The sequence below is a fragment of the Arvicanthis niloticus genome, chromosome 1 (assembly GCF_011762505.2).
Source record: "Arvicanthis niloticus isolate mArvNil1 chromosome 1, mArvNil1.pat.X, whole genome shotgun sequence".
In the NCBI taxonomy this organism is placed as follows: domain Eukaryota; kingdom Metazoa; phylum Chordata; class Mammalia; order Rodentia; family Muridae; genus Arvicanthis; species Arvicanthis niloticus.
In genome coordinates this window covers 126,621,904-126,637,775 of record NC_047658.1, presented here as the reverse complement: position 1 = coordinate 126,637,775, position 15,872 = coordinate 126,621,904, and the positions used below count along the sequence as shown (strand labels likewise).

Here is a 15,872-nt window from a genome sequence, read left to right as displayed (position 1 = left end):
GAGTAGCAAGTGCTTTGTATATGCTAGGAATCAAATTTAGGTCGTTATTCTTTCTTAACAGGCACTCCTATCCATATAACCATCTCACTACCCAAAAGAAGATGTTTTTAAGTTTCTTCTAAGTCTACTAAAATGATTAGCATGTACTGATTATACAACTTAAGTATCTATAATATTAACAGTCAAGGACAATAACTGTGGTATGAGTATGTTCTCTAGTCTTTTAGATAAATTGTGATTTGACAAATACTTTCCCTTACACAAAGACATTTCTTGAGGGTCAAAGACAACAAACTGACTGGTTCAAACTTCCACAAGAGTTACAGATGGAAGGTCTTTTATCTAAAATACTTGAGAACACAGGTGTTTTTGGTTTTAGAATATTTACATACACAAAATGAGGTATTTAGAGGAATGGAACAAGTCCAACCACAAAACTAATTTGTTTCATATATACTTATTTGCATAACCTGATAGTCTGTTGGATAGTACTGGGCAACCCAGGGCTTTGTTTATAGAAAGGCTCTAGTATGAGTTATAACTCTATACCATAAAACTAATTTTGCCCAGTATTTTTAGTACATATACATGCTGCCTATGATCTGTCAGATGAGATCATGTATGGACTTTGGCATGTTGTTTTAGATTTTTGAGCAATTTACACTTTCATGTTAGGAAAGATCTGTATAAACTTTCACTCATAACTGAATAAGAAGTACCGTTCCAATGCCTTAGCAGAAGTGGGAAGCAATAGCACTGTTACGCTGGAAAACAGGTTAGCAGTTTCTGGCAAAATATCCTATGCACTCATCACATATAACCAAGAAATTTCTTTACCAGATGCTAACCCAAGAGAAATAGAATCTTGTAGCCATACTAAGATTTTTGTGCCAAATGTTGATAGCAAAGCATAATCTGGCAAAAAATCAAATGTCCATGCATAGAGAATTGATAAAATGCCACCCATTCAGTGAAGTATCACTCAGCAAAAAAAGGGAACAACAACACACTGAATTCTTTAGCAACCTAAATGAATCTCAAAAGTATCATGCTAGACAATGAAAGCCAGAGACATAATATGCCACACTGTATGGTTCTGTTTATGTGATAGTCTGGAAAGGGGGAAACTGGATTAACAGAAACCCAGACAGGAGCTGCCAGTTAGTTTCTTTTTCCAATTATCATCTTTCTTCATAGTAAGAGAAAGAACAAAGATTTATTTTTCCTTGACCATAAAATGAAGAGCAAGCTCATAATAGAAAGTTAAGGCAACATGAAACAGCATAAAGAGAAAACAAAGCCATCTCTAATTCATTCACTGACTTTCACTAAAAAATATACTGTATCTTCTTACAGGCTTACCCTGATGCATAGTATGAAGTACTACATATGTGGTTTCGCATCTTATGCTTTATTCATTATTTCTAAGGAATGTTTATTGTGGATGTCTTAAAAGTACTTATCCATTTCCTGATGTTAGATGCAATCTAAGATTTGTCGGGCCACCTGTTAACTGACTTTTAGTATTAACCCTTATCTAATTATTTTCCTGACAGACAATACTCTGTTAACACTTGCATTTTCTTCCCTTGTGCTTTAAGAAAGTACAAAGCATTGACAGCTGATAGGGCCAGCAAAACTGAATAAAGGCTACATTTACCATAGACATAACAGTTACAGTAACAGCTTACTGGTTTCCCCTAATCTGAGGAGGGCTATAGAAAATGTTAACTTTTCCTGTAAGGATTCTATAAGGTAAGTATCCTTACAACTCTGACTTGATGCAATCTAGGGAGAAGGTCACTAATTCTGCTTCAATGTCAGAAATGGAAGACTGCTGGCAATTGCAATTCCTACATATGAAAATACTGATTCTAGTCTCTATAATCATATAGTAAAACCCTTAGAAAATCATATATTCTAAGGGGGCTGATAACCTCTCTCAGTGTACAAAGCCTCTAGATCCACATGGCTGACATCAAAACCAGGGAAACATATATTTACCAGTATAAATGCCAATTTACCATGTCTCTAGGCAGTCAATCTTCCTGTTTGACACCTGAATATCACTTTGTTCCTCCTTTCAAATCTTGAATACATTCACCCACAAACATAGTCAGTAAAGCCCACTACTTGCCAGGATCCATACTAAGTGACTAGGAGGCATTAGAGTCTTATTGTCATAAAACTCAGAAATGAAGAAAAGGAAAAGGGTGTGTGTGTGGGGGGGGGGGGGGGTCGGGGTAGAAACGGGAGAATGTAGAGTTGTAAGAAACAAGATCACTACAGGCTCTAGACATAATCCTGGAGAGCAATTATCAAGAAAGCTATAATGTTATGTAAGGACACAGATAGACACAGATCTACATGTTCAAAAGGTAACCCTATTTTGGAGGGGGGAAAAAAAGGAAAATGAAAGGGACATGGAGAGTTAGACACCCCAAAGAACAACTGAATCAATCTTACTACAGAAAAGCACTTGAAGTTATAACAATGGTTCTCAACTGGGAACAATTCTGCCTGGCTAAGGAATAATGTTTGCTTAGCATGCTGGGGGGATACTACTGGATCTGGTAGGCAAAAGCTAAGGATATCATTACTAACCTTAGTGATGTCTAAAAGAGCCCTGAACAATAACCCTGGCCCAAATGACAGTTGGGCCACAGCTGAGAAACTCTGGGATAGAAAGAGTTAGAAGGTGCTAAGGAACTTTAAGATTTAGCTTTCAGATCAACTCTGTAGATGGTGAAGAAGAGAAAGGACGATATGGACTGAATGTCTGGACCCCATGCCTCCCCTTTCCAGTTGGTATGTGACAGCCTTAGCACTGAGTTCAGCTGCATTTGAAATGTACAACCTATGACTACAACAAACGAGAGCCTTCTCCAAGGTCAACTCAGCTAGCACCTTATCCTTGGAATTCCATCTATACAACTATGACAGAATAAACTTCTGTATTTTATCAGATCTGTTAGGCATTGTTTTAGTAACCCAGCCTAATTAACAACAAAGCAAAGATGGTATCCTAGTGTTAGTTGAGATAGTCTGAAGAGATCGAAGAATAGAATATTCTCAGAGAGGCAGCAGAGAGCAGACTCATACTGAGACTTCTTTGTTGTTGTTTTTTAAATCCATATAAGAGAAAACTGGCTTGGAATACAAGAGTAGTACTTAGTTCAGGCATACAGATGAAGAACTAAAAGCAGTAAGGGAAACCATACAACTGGATAGAAGGAACGGAGTAAAGAACCAGAACATGGTACAGAAAATAAAGAACACTGGTGATATCTAGAATACAGTAATATTTAAAGAAAACTAGATTCTTTTATTATTTTTAAATTTTTTTTCTAAGTATGAGTGTGAGTGTGGGAACATGTGTGCTGGCATCTGTGCAGGCTAGAGGTACCTGGACTTGGGCTTACAGGTGGTTATGAGTTACCTGATGTGGGTGATGGGAAATGAACTCCAGTCTTCTGCAAGAATAGCTGAACCCCTGAACCATTTTTTCACCCCTAATTATGATCTTTAATATTCTTTAACTCATATATGCAAAAGGTTCTATTTGTGAAGTATTAACGAATGTGGGTTTTTTCCATTATTCTAATGCCTCAAATTATTTTGAACCCTGTGGCTAGATGACTAGAAGGTCTAACTGTCCTCTTGTTAGCCTCCTGCTCCATGACTTCTGTTGCTTAGGATGCATTCTACTTTTAGCTAGCAACTCTCCTCCTTATAGAAGGCCAACATTGTTAGGCATCTATTATACAACTTTAGTGTTCGGCTTTTATATGAGTTGAATCAAATACCTTAGAAAGACAGCAAACCTTATCATAACTCAGTAACTAGGATCCAAACCTTCAGTTATGTAAATATATGTCATATTAATGCTTAGCACAATGTCATAGCCTGACAGTTTCAGGCTGTGAGCCTGCCTCCTGCCATAAGTAAGCTCAGGATCATTCTGCTAGTTATTTAAACCAAGATGATTTAAATAGTGTCTTTCCATTAGGGCTGCTCTGAGATGCTGAGGATGGACCTCAGTGATAAGAGCACTTGTCTAGGTACATGAGGCCCTACTCTGACCTTTAGAACCACAAAACAGAACACAAGATAGGGTCGTTGTGAATTTAAATTATTTATAAAGGTTCTTCACTCACAGGAAACAAATAGACTCTCAGTGGTATCCTTCAATCATTCCTTGGGCTAAGTTTCCCAAAGCATTCACTTTTAAAGATCTAAGGTTTAAGATATTTGAATCTAATGATGACTGTATTTTACAGCTGTTCTTCATCTAGTCCTACAGAATTCTGAAGTGGGAAGACTTACTATTCCTAGTCTTGGTCCTGATTAAAAAAAAAAAAAAAAGTTCTAGTAAAAATAAAACCAGTACACAGTATAGTTGACAGAACCTCAGCAATAAAGTAGGTATTTTATTTATCTGTCCTTTTCTGTAGTAAAACACTGTGGTGGCTTGAGTATGCCTAGCCCAGGGAGTGGCACTATTTGAAGGTGTGGCCTTGCTGGAGTAGGTGTGCCACTCTGGGTTTGGGCTTTAAAACCCTCATCCTAGCAGCCTGTAAACTAGTCTTCTAGCAGTCTTCAGATAAAGATGTAGGAACTCTTGGCTCCTCTTGCACCATATCTGCCTGGATGGTGCCATGCTCCACCTTGATGATAATGGACTGAACCTGTAAGCCAGTTGCAAGTAAATGTTGTTCTTATAAGCACATGGTGTCTGCTCACAACAGTAAAACCCTAAGACACTCATCATGAAAAGTCTTATATTCTAACTTGGTTAACTTTCTGAACATAGGGCACATATCACACTTAAGGAAGATATGCACACTTAAATGCATATTTATGTTTCATGCATATTAAATGCACATCTCACCGTACTTCTTTTACCTTTAAGAGGAAAAATCAGGCATTTTCCTTTAGATTGATGAAGAAACAAGTCACAGTCATAATTTGATTTCTAGTATCAAGCAGTAGGCTCAAAGTACAAGTTTTTTGCATATAAGAAATTATATTTCTATTGTTTCTTAAACTCAGGTAGTTAGAAAAACTATCTACTGGAGAAGAAAATTCCATGATCGAAGTAAAATCCTTTCCTTCCTCCAAGGATTAAAAAAAAAAACCAAAAACATTCTCTTCTTTGTTTTGTTTTATTTTCTTGTGAACTTTTTAAAAATTGAAAACAGATTCTTCTCTCACACAATACATTCCAACAACATTTCTCCTTTCTCCATTCCTCTTAGCTTTACTCCCTCACCTTCCCTCTCCCCACATTTCCTCTTCAAAATAGAACACGTCTCCAAGATGACAGCCAGATAGGATAAAATAAGAACAATAAGACAAGGCAAAAGCTCTCATTATCAATGCTGGACAAGGCAAGCCAATAAAAGGAAAAGATTCTCAAGAGCAAGCAAACGATTCAGAGATACACCAGCTCCCACTGTTAGGATCTCCCAAGGACACCAAGCTGACAGCCAAACCATATATGCAGAAGACCTAGTGCAGAACCACACAAGCCCCATGCTTGTCATTTCAGTTTCTGAAAACACTCTCTTAACAGAATGAACTACCGCTGCCTACATTAAGTGGGGAAAGGGAAGACAAGGGACTGTATACTCTGAAGTTAAGACTCATAAGACTGACATTATGAGGGTCACCCTAATGCTTGGACTCCCACTATTTTTAGAAGGTAACACCCACTAGGATGTGGTCTAACAGATAATACAACATAATTACAATATTTTCAAGTATCTGTTATTGCGCCACTACAAATGGAAAGGCAGCTCTAAATACTCAGACTGAAATATAAAATATATAAGCACTTACCAAGATTTATCCAAATTCCACCTGGCTTGAGTATTCTCCATATTGTATCAATATAATCAATTACATTGTGAGCTGTGTCTATGAAGAAACAGGTGGCAATACAGTCCCAGGTATCTAGTCAACAGAAATCAGACCACTGCATCTGTTATTTTGTTTTTGTTTTTTTGTCTTTTACCTTTTAAGCTTGCCAATGAACTCTTATAGCATATAAATATTTCATTTAACTGAAGGGATATAGACACGATTAATACTATATATTCAAGATGATTGTAGCAAAGTAGATATAGTAATCAATTTGGAAATCATTCGTTATTGACACATTACCATGTATTACCAAATGACACTGTTAAAACAATTGTTCACTGTCAACTGCTAGCCTTTAGTTTTACTGAGTTTACTTTCAGGATGCTTGTGACTGAACCTTAGGATCTTGAGCTAGGAAAGTGCACTGTGACTGGGCTACCCTAGCTCTCATTTAGAATCTGGTAAAACAAAATAATTGTCATCTTAAGTTTTTGAGTTCTGATTTAAACAGAGTTAACCACTAATTCTGGCAGATTTTAGAAGTAAGCTTTTCTTGCCAATTTGAAAAATAAATGATATCAAAATACGCAATATTTACCATGACTTGATAATCATCAGGGGAAAGTTGTCTGGGGAAGTCATAGGCTGAGGTGGGTCCTCAATAAGAACACTGTTTAGCTCTTGGAAGCTGTTGCTAGGCAGAGGTAGGGAGCAGATTCAAGATGTAGTGTGTATTCCAACTATGATGTAGTAAAAATGCCTGGCCCAACAGAAATCAACTGTACCTTTGTGATGGTTTGTATATGCTTGGCCCAGGGAATGGCACTATTAAGAGGTGTGGCCTTACTGGAATAGGTTTGTCACTGTGGGTGTGGACTTTAATACTCTCATCCTTGCTGCCTAGAAGCCAGTCTTCTCTAGCTGCCTTCAGAATAAAAGGTGGGACTCTCAGCTCTTCCCATGTTTGCTTGGACACCGCCATGCTCTCACCTTAACGACAATGGACTGAACCTGTAAGGCAGCCCTAATTAAATCTTGTCTAAGAGTTGCCTTGGCCATGGTGTCTGTTCACAGCAGTAAAACCCTAAGACAGCCGACTTCCAACCCCAGGAGAGGAGTATGATTCTCAGTTGCACTGTGAAGCTTCTCATCAACTTCACTCCTGTTTTGAGATCTTATTCACATACCCAGAAGTTTAACTTCCCCCAGTTGTTCCTTTTTAACTTCAGAATGCAGTTTGATCCAATCTCAAAATTTAGGGGGAAATAAAAATGTATTTATTCTATGTTGCTACTCCCTGCTCTATGCCATCTTTCCCGTGGCTTCCTGTCGCTCTCATACAATTCAAGCTACTTGCTTTGAGTTGTCTTAACCAACCCTCTTAATCTCCCTCCTCTCCATTAGTCACTTCACCACAGCCCCTGCTGAACACAGCCAAGCACTCTCCCCTAACCCTGCTATCCCTAAACATGCAAGGGGCAAATTCCTTCTTGGTTTCTATTTTTACACTTTATTCTCTACATTATTTTCTTCCAAACAATATTGTATGTTATGGCCTCTCTGTCCCTTGCAGACTTGTTAATTTCCCTGTGGCTAGGGACTTTGTCTTGCTATCTGTTGTGCTTTGAATACACTTGGCATTTAACAGGTAACAAACAGGTATGTGTTGAAAAAATGCTCTTACTCCCACTCAGAATTCTGTTTTCCTTTCCTGTTACTGCCAATTCACTCTTCCCATTCCTGCCTCCCTCCAATGGTCTTCAATAATCTGCCAGGCCAAAATAGAACTTGCAACCCAAGTCTTCTACAACTGAAGCTAACCTAACTCTTAAGACATGCTTCCCATAAAGTTTCTTTCCTTGTCAGACTAGTCCTGCTGCAGACCCCATGACCTTACTCTTTTGTGAATAGTACCTCAAGTACGACCCATTTCTGTCTGCCAGGCCACAGCCAGGCCACAGCCAGGCCACAGCCTCTTACCGACAGCTCCAGGCCCACATCAGCTTATTTCCATCTTTAGTACACTCAGCATACATTTGGGTTCCTAAGTTGTCTTTTGTTAACAATCAACATCTCTTGAATGTACATAAATTTCTTTATACTTCCTGTCATGGCCTTTTACACAACCCTGAAAATACTCTACATTGTCACTTGACATTGCACACGTTATATTCTGCCATCAAAATAAATGGTTATAACACTGGATCATTTTTAGAATAATGGGTAAGAGCTTTTAAATACTTGCTTTGAACTTACTGCATTCTGAGTAAATCTCCTGAAAGTCTCCTGCTGTCATCGAAAAGTTAGAACCAGGAGGAAGACTGTGGGGGTCAACATCAGGGAAAAAAATGGGTCGAATCTGATCAGCTGATCTCCGATTATTGCTAAACTGATGGATCCAGGGATAAAGTTTGTATTTGTTAATTTCAGAACATCTGTAAAATATGAGCATAAGGTTCAATGTTAACTACACATTTTACCTTAAAAAAATCTACTTTAAGCACTAAAATATCATCTATTGCTTGAGGTTTTCCCACATAATTTATTAGACTTAAAGATTGTCAACACTACACTATGCTCAGTTATCTGAAGCTGTGTATACAGGTAGATGACCAACCATGAATTAAAAGAAGTTCAGAGATCCACATGTACTATTCATTCCAATTTAAAAAAAAATTAGTAAAATGTTGTTTTCTTAGACAGGGTCTTATGTAGCAGGCTGGCCTTAAACTCACTGTGTAACTGAGGATGGCACTGAACTCCTGATCCTCCTGTTTTCCTCTCAAGAGAGCTGAGATTAGAGGCCTGTGCCACCACACCCAGCAAAAATGTATTCCTGAACCTCAGAGTTGAATAAAACAAGCACACTAGTCTTATTATTCTACCCATTTCTACTATTTTGCATAATAATCCTTTCCCCAGCTCACCAGCAACCTAAACCGCACATTGCCACCAATAACACAGCATTGTACTGACTGAATAAGTTACCAGTAACATGCTATTGAAACAGGCAGCTAGTTCTTTGCCTCAAATACACTGTATCTTCTGACTTAAAAACAGAAACTCTTTTCTACTACCTTCTGGTAGAGGACACAGTTTGGATCCTCAATCCACTCAGTCATGTGAACACATATGGCCACTTATTGTAAGTCAGTCAGGGAAAATAGTTACAATTGTTAAAAGTAAACTCTTACCTCACCAAAAAAACAAAAAGTGAAAAATCTCAGAGAAATTTTAGTTTCATGGAATGCCTAATTACTTTCTAAAAGGTTGTTTGCTTGTCCTATGTCAACACTGTTAGCTAATTAACACTGGCTACAGTAGCCATCAGTATAAGCATTATGAATTTAATTTAAATATGATCTACATAACTCCAGTACTATATATTTTTCTTCTAATTCAGAATTGTTCAAAAGTAGGCAAAGCAATATGATTTTTAGAAATTACTATTTCCATCAAAAAGTAAATTAAATACCTGTTGAGTACAAAGTTGGAAGAAAAGAGCATAAAAAAACTCCATTCATTTCCTTGACAAGCATAACCTAGCATAGCTATTTCCCAGGCCAATCTTCCTAGTCCAGCACCAGGTACCAGAATATTTACTTTAGAAGGATCCCTGAAATGAAACAAGGCAATTATATCCAGCCCCTCAAAGAGGAAAAAAGAAAGAAAGAAAAAAAAAAAAAAAAAAGACAAAATCCATATTAACAACCAAAAATTTATTCAATTATTCAATAAAATAAGATTACTCTTGATTTCTTAAAACTGAATTATTACTAAATAGCAATAAAAATAAAAGACGGAATTGTAATGTTATCAAGTAAGGGTTTTATTCCCCTAAAAATACTTTTCAGGAAAAAAAATAGAATAACATTGTATCTAAAGATGTATAGTCATTCTTATTTCTGGGAAGATAAATTATCCCAAGTGATCCCTTATTACATGTAGGACTTTTGAACAATTATTTCACCATGAGGCAGAGAACAAAACCTTACTTCCAAGTTCATAAAACATGATTTACAGAACCAAATGAATTAACTCCATTTAGATCTTAATATATAAAGTACATCTTTAAAATTTTATAGCTCTCAGTTACAAAAAGAAAAGGGCAGGGGTACTGGGCACAGTAGCTCATACCTGTTAATCCAGAATTGGGAGACTAACGGGACTGCCATGAGTTTAAGACTAGCCTGGTCTACATAGTAAATCCCAGAGTAGCTTGGGAGACAAAAAAGAACTGTTGTCTCCACTGCCCCTACCTCTCTTCCAAAAGGAAGAGAGGAAAGGTTAGAAGGATGGATATTTTCTTGGAGAAAAATGAACAACTGCCTTCTTTTCTGAAGTGTGTCATTAAGGAGCCTGACTGGCCTCAAACTTGTGACCTTGCTGCCACAGCTCCCCTTGCAAATACTGGGAGCATTTAAGACAAATAGACTGTGTCAAACCAGAGGCTCCATTTCCTCATCACATTGCCATTACATGTCTCCTTCTGTCTGAGCTCTGCCATTTTCCAATAGAACTGCAATAAGCTTTAAGGGGAAAAAAAGTAGGAGGCGGGGACCTTTTCTCAGGAACCCTGGCAAATCAAGTTACAGGGTTAGCAAAATGGTTCCATAGGTAAAGGCAGTTCTAAGGCTGATGAGCTCAATCCCTAGGGCCCACATAGTGGAAGAGAACCTACACTTTCAGGCTGTTGTCAGACCGTCAAATGTACCCCTACATGCATGTATTGGTACAAACATGTGCACACACATAACTAAAAGTAACTTTAGTTTAAAAAAATGACAGGAAAATGGCATTTGTATAGGAACCAAAAAGAAAATGTGTGCAATCAGTATCACGCCTATAAAGAGGAAATTTAACTTACTACACTTTCAAACTTTGGCTCACAAATCCAATTCAATTTCGAACTATTCAAATCTCACAAACTACCTATTCCCCAAGGCCTTCACTCTCAGAGAGCAACAGGACATTTTTACTTGCATTATATTCTACGGGATAATCTTTTCATATTCCACTTTTAAAAGAAAGAAAGAAAAGAAAGAAAGAAAGAAAGAAAGAAAGAAAGAAAGAAAGAAAGAAAGAAAGAAATTGGGGCCTGGGAAATGGCTCACTCAGTAAAGTGGGGTTTTTTGTATATCATTTATGGAACATATGTTTGAATAATACACCTGCCAAGAATGAACACACACCTTTAATCCCAGGAATTGGGAGACAGAGGCAAGCAGATTGTTTATGAATATGTTTGAATAATACACCTGCCAAGAATGAACACACACCTTTAATCCCAGGAATCGGGAGACAGAGGCAAGCAGACTGTTTATGAATTCAAGGCCATCCTTATCTACATAATGAGTTCCAGGCCAGTCAAGGCTACAGAGTGAGAATGATGTCTTTAAGGTAACAAAATAAAATCAACAAGAACAACTTAGTAATATGGAAGATTAGCCTTGTGATTTCGTTCATCAAAATTTCCCTAAGCAGATACTTGAACCTTCTGCCTCCACTTTGTGCCAAGAGGTGCACTAGCATCTGAAGTGTGAAGACTGCCATTAAAAGGCACCAAGACACAAAATACAGACCACAAATCCCTACCTCACAAGTGAGCAGACTACTGCAGATCAACAAACTATTTGTATTATGACAAAAGGGTGTTTCTAATGGGTCTTAAAACAAAATCAGGATATGTTTAGAATAAAGTGATTGATCAAAAACCAAACAAGGAATAGGTGGGATAGCAAGAATGCTTTCCTAAATGTGTAATTTTAACTAGATTTCCGCCCCAAAGATACACACGCTGCTAGAATCTTTTAGAAGTCTTAAGCATTTCTTGTTTAAATGAAGAAGAGAGACAAACTTTAAATATAAATGTGGTGATTTTAAAACCTTAAAACCAGACTATGCCATTTTACCAACAGTAAATATTCTTGCCAGGCTTAATTAACTGTATCTTTGTTTTACAAATTAGCAAGTTCCAATATAATATACTTTGTTTTATGGTATCAGCACGGTGACACTTAGCTGACCCCCTAGTGGTAGGATTATATGCAACTCCCCCCAACTCTTCCCCCCCCATGTGTGTGTGTGCGTGTGTGTATGTGTTCTCTCATGTACCACAGTATGCATGATAGAGGTCAAAGGTCAACTTGCAGGAATTGGTTCCCTCTTTCTACAGTGTCAGTCTCAGGAATACATACACTTGGGTCATCAGGCTGTGCGGCAAGCACCCTTACCTATTTGGTCACCTGCAGCTTAAAAGTTGCTTAAAAGCAGCAAAAGTAGTTCTCTGGATCATAGCTATTCGGTCCAATATAGCAGACAGCACAAAATTCATATTATTTTTAAAAAATTCATATTATTTAAAGTATATAAAGTGATATATGTTCTAACTGTAAAGTAAGTTGGATCTCAAAAACTTGACATAAGATGAATGAAAAAAAATCTCAGTAATCTTTCATATTAATACAAGTTGAAATTCTAGTTTACTAACTTCATCCTACTATTTTACTTTTTCAGTGTAGCTATCAAAGCATTTAAATTATATGAGGACATTGTATTTATAGCCTTCATATGTCAATAAATTCTGAACAGGATATCCTCTTGGATATCCATCCCTCTGACCATAAGTCACTAAATAAATCATTAAAATATTACACCAGGACCGAGATGCAGCACTATCAGAATAGAGCTTCTCTAGCACATTGGAAGCCCTGGGCTTAATCACAGCACTACAAAAAAAAAAAAAAAAAAAAAAAAAAAAATTTATATGTGAAAATCCCAATATTCAGGGTGTAGAAGGAGGAAGACCAAGGAGTTCAAGGTCATCGTTAGCAACACAGCAAGTTTAAAGCCAGCCTGGGCTGTATGAGATCCTGTCAAAAAAAAAAAAATTTCTATACACAGAAGTGTACCTATAAATTAGATGCGACAATATTGAACTCTTAAGATTCTGACAAGCACCACCAAACTATTCTTTTCAACATTTTTCCTATTGTTTTATTCACAGAGATGTTTCTCCACAGCTTCACTGTTTCCTAATTTTCAATTTTTGCAAAATATTATGTAAAAATGGCATAATATAGTGTTTACATTTGAATTTTCTTGTGAGACTGTCTTATATTCCTTTTATGCCAAATTTATGTCAACTTATGCCATTTTCGTTTAAATTATTAATCTTAATTTTATCACTGAGGTATTATTGTAGAATTATGAACATTTAAAATTCTTATTTAAAAGAAGCTTAAAACATATACCTTTTCAGTCAAGAAAGATTTCAGAATTGAGATAAAATGTTCTTCACTCTATACAATTGCATATGGCATTCTAAAATTTCACTACCTTTATTTTCATATAGAAAACATGTTTTTTTAAACTCGGGGTTTTTTCCTAAAAACTATGTGAAAGATAAATTTTCAACAAGTCAGTCAATGTCTTCTTGGAGTACACTGAATATTGACATACTCATAAAGAAAACATTACCCCAAATGGTCTTCAAATAGGCTAATGAATTAAGATCTTAAAACAAAAATAACAAAGCAGTTAATAGTTTTTACGATTAAAAAAATGCAACCCTTTAAGGCTGGCTCAAATGTTTCTTTCCTTCACATGTATGTACTTCACAGCACTGACCCAGCAGACACTTGGGGACGGATCCTCTCATCGTTGTTCTTTATTGCTGGTCTGGGTGAAACTCCGATGTATACTCTTCTATCAAATAGATGTCTAGCATTACACTCTTCTTGTGTTCATATTTGAAAAAGCAGTTTAGACCTTGAGCTCACATATATTTTTGCTTGAGACAAGGTTTAAATACTTAGTTAGCCGTGGCTAGCCTAAAATAAACTATACCATACTGGTCTTGAGCTTGTGTCGCTCCTCCTGCTTCTTCTTCCTAAATGCTAGGATTGCTGATGTAAGAGCCAACACATTTAGCTAATCTTTAATTTTAAAAAGTAAAACAAAAACAAAAAGTACTGTTTACTGGCTTCATTGTTCAACTGTTCACAAGAACAACATAGAAAACACCTTTATGTAAAATCAAAGCAGACACCAATGATCTAACATAGGGTAAACTGTATAAAGCATTTCATTATCAACAATGCAAAGGCCAACCAACCTGTACCTTCAAAATTGGTTGTACTTAAAAACTCAATCACATTATTTCCAAACATGGACAAACAGGTAAAATAAATATGTTTCCATAAAACATTTTAATGAGCAAGTAGTGCTATGCATATTCATTAAATATGCTATCTTTATTTATTAAATATGTCTATCCTGAGATAGACATCTCAGGATGGCCATTCACTGAAATCTCAGTAAGGAAAGGAAGTTGAAATTAAGTCAAGTCCAGCTCAAGTATATGTAAGGACATCAAGTTTTTATGCCTGCTGTGGTATGAGACCCAAATGACAATGCTTTATCCAGAATTAACTTGGATCTGAGGGCCTATAGTTAGTGCCTCATCCAGGCCCTTTTCTTTCTCTGAGATAGGGTTTTGCTGTGCAATGCAAGCTGGCCTCAAATTCATAATCATCCTGCCTCAGCCATGTAGCACAGGTACAGGAGACACCACACCTACACCTGGTTCTAAGGATTTATGTTTTATGGAAAAGCTATGACATTATGTTACTTTAACATTTACCTTTCTTATCTAGTACAAAGAAACTAATCTAAGTAAAACAAAACAAAATGATATAGAAGAAAATATGTAATTTTTCCATTAAGTCCAAGATTGGGAAAATAAACATTTTCCTCAATACATTTCATTTAAAGTCTATGAGTAAGTATGTGACGTGTATCCGTGTCACACTGTCATACTTGCTGTTTCAGAGACGGAAAGGATGGATAGCAGTGACAGACAACTCATGTATTCCTTAGTCCTAAACTCTGACATCTTTACCTACTGAAAAAATGCCTTTAATTATTCTTTTACTTTTAAAATAATTTACTAGCACCACCTAAAGCTAATTCATCTGTTTACCAGATGTTACACTGTGTAAAACAGAGAGTGTACAAGCTTCCTAAGTACCTTTAACGATAACATGCTTTTTAATTAGACAGCTAGTACTGAAAGGCTGATTAGACACAATTGCATGTATTAGTCAGTAATTTTAAGTGTAAATAAAATGATAAACATCAGAAGTTATGTTGACTTATGCATCTGAAATTCATTCAAACTTTGGTATACTCAAAGCAGAAAGAGCCTGACTTCACAAGCTACTTTCAGAAAGGAAGATCCTATGAATTTTCAGGAATACTTAGACCTTAAAAGAAGCCATTATCCAGCACTTTATTGAGCCAAGCATTGATGACTTTCAGAGACTAACAACTAGAAACTTAAAAACAAATAACATCCCATAGAAGTAATGATGTTTATAAAGTTTCATAAAACTTAAAGCAATTATAAAAACTATAAAAAGTTAATACAAGAAGTTAGCTCATTATACTAATAGCTAAGGAATCCTTCATTAACTGCCACTGTTAAAAATCTTAGAAGCAGGAGTGTAGCTCAATGGTAAGGCCCATGTGTAACAAGTACAGAGATAACTTGTAGTAGCATTGCTGGCTGAACACAAGCAAAGCAGCCAGTAAGAATGGCAATTTGTACTATTCTGATTCAACATCTTTAAAATGATTCTTAATGAAGATTATTTCCTATCTTCCAGAGAAAAATAAAAAACAATTTGTCATCCTCTCAATGTATCATGGGTAGAAGACAAGGCTTACTCCTACCAAAAGAAAACCATAGGCTACTATCCCCTACAATGAATGAGTAAAGAAATCCGAAACAAAATATTAGCAAATCTAACCCAACAATATGCTTAGAAAATTCTTTACCATAACCAAATGTTATCTATCCCAAGAAGGCAAAGGTGATTTAACACAAGAAAATGAAATTTTAATAAAATAGGGTAGGGTAGGATCTCAACAAGGTTGTCTCAATAGAATCAAACAGTATTTAACAATATCTACCTCTTTTCAAAGAAAGATGGAAAAATATTCAA

General features: G+C 36.4%; 1 protein-coding gene across 2 annotated transcripts in view; it reads right to left on the bottom strand.

Moving 5' to 3' along the window:
- Nucleotides 1-15,872, bottom strand: part of Carnmt1 (carnosine N-methyltransferase 1) — a 35,981-nt gene that overhangs the window by 5,681 nt on the left and 14,428 nt on the right. For both annotated transcript variants that reach the window (XM_034522471.2, XM_034522480.2), the window contains 3 exons: nt 9,341-9,481; nt 8,122-8,300; nt 5,842-5,955 (listed from right to left, as the gene is read on the bottom strand). In XM_034522471.2, coding sequence (XP_034378362.2) covers nt 5,842-5,955; nt 8,122-8,300; nt 9,341-9,481 — 434 coding nt within the window. The remainder of the gene's footprint in view (nt 1-5,841; nt 5,956-8,121; nt 8,301-9,340; nt 9,482-15,872) is intronic.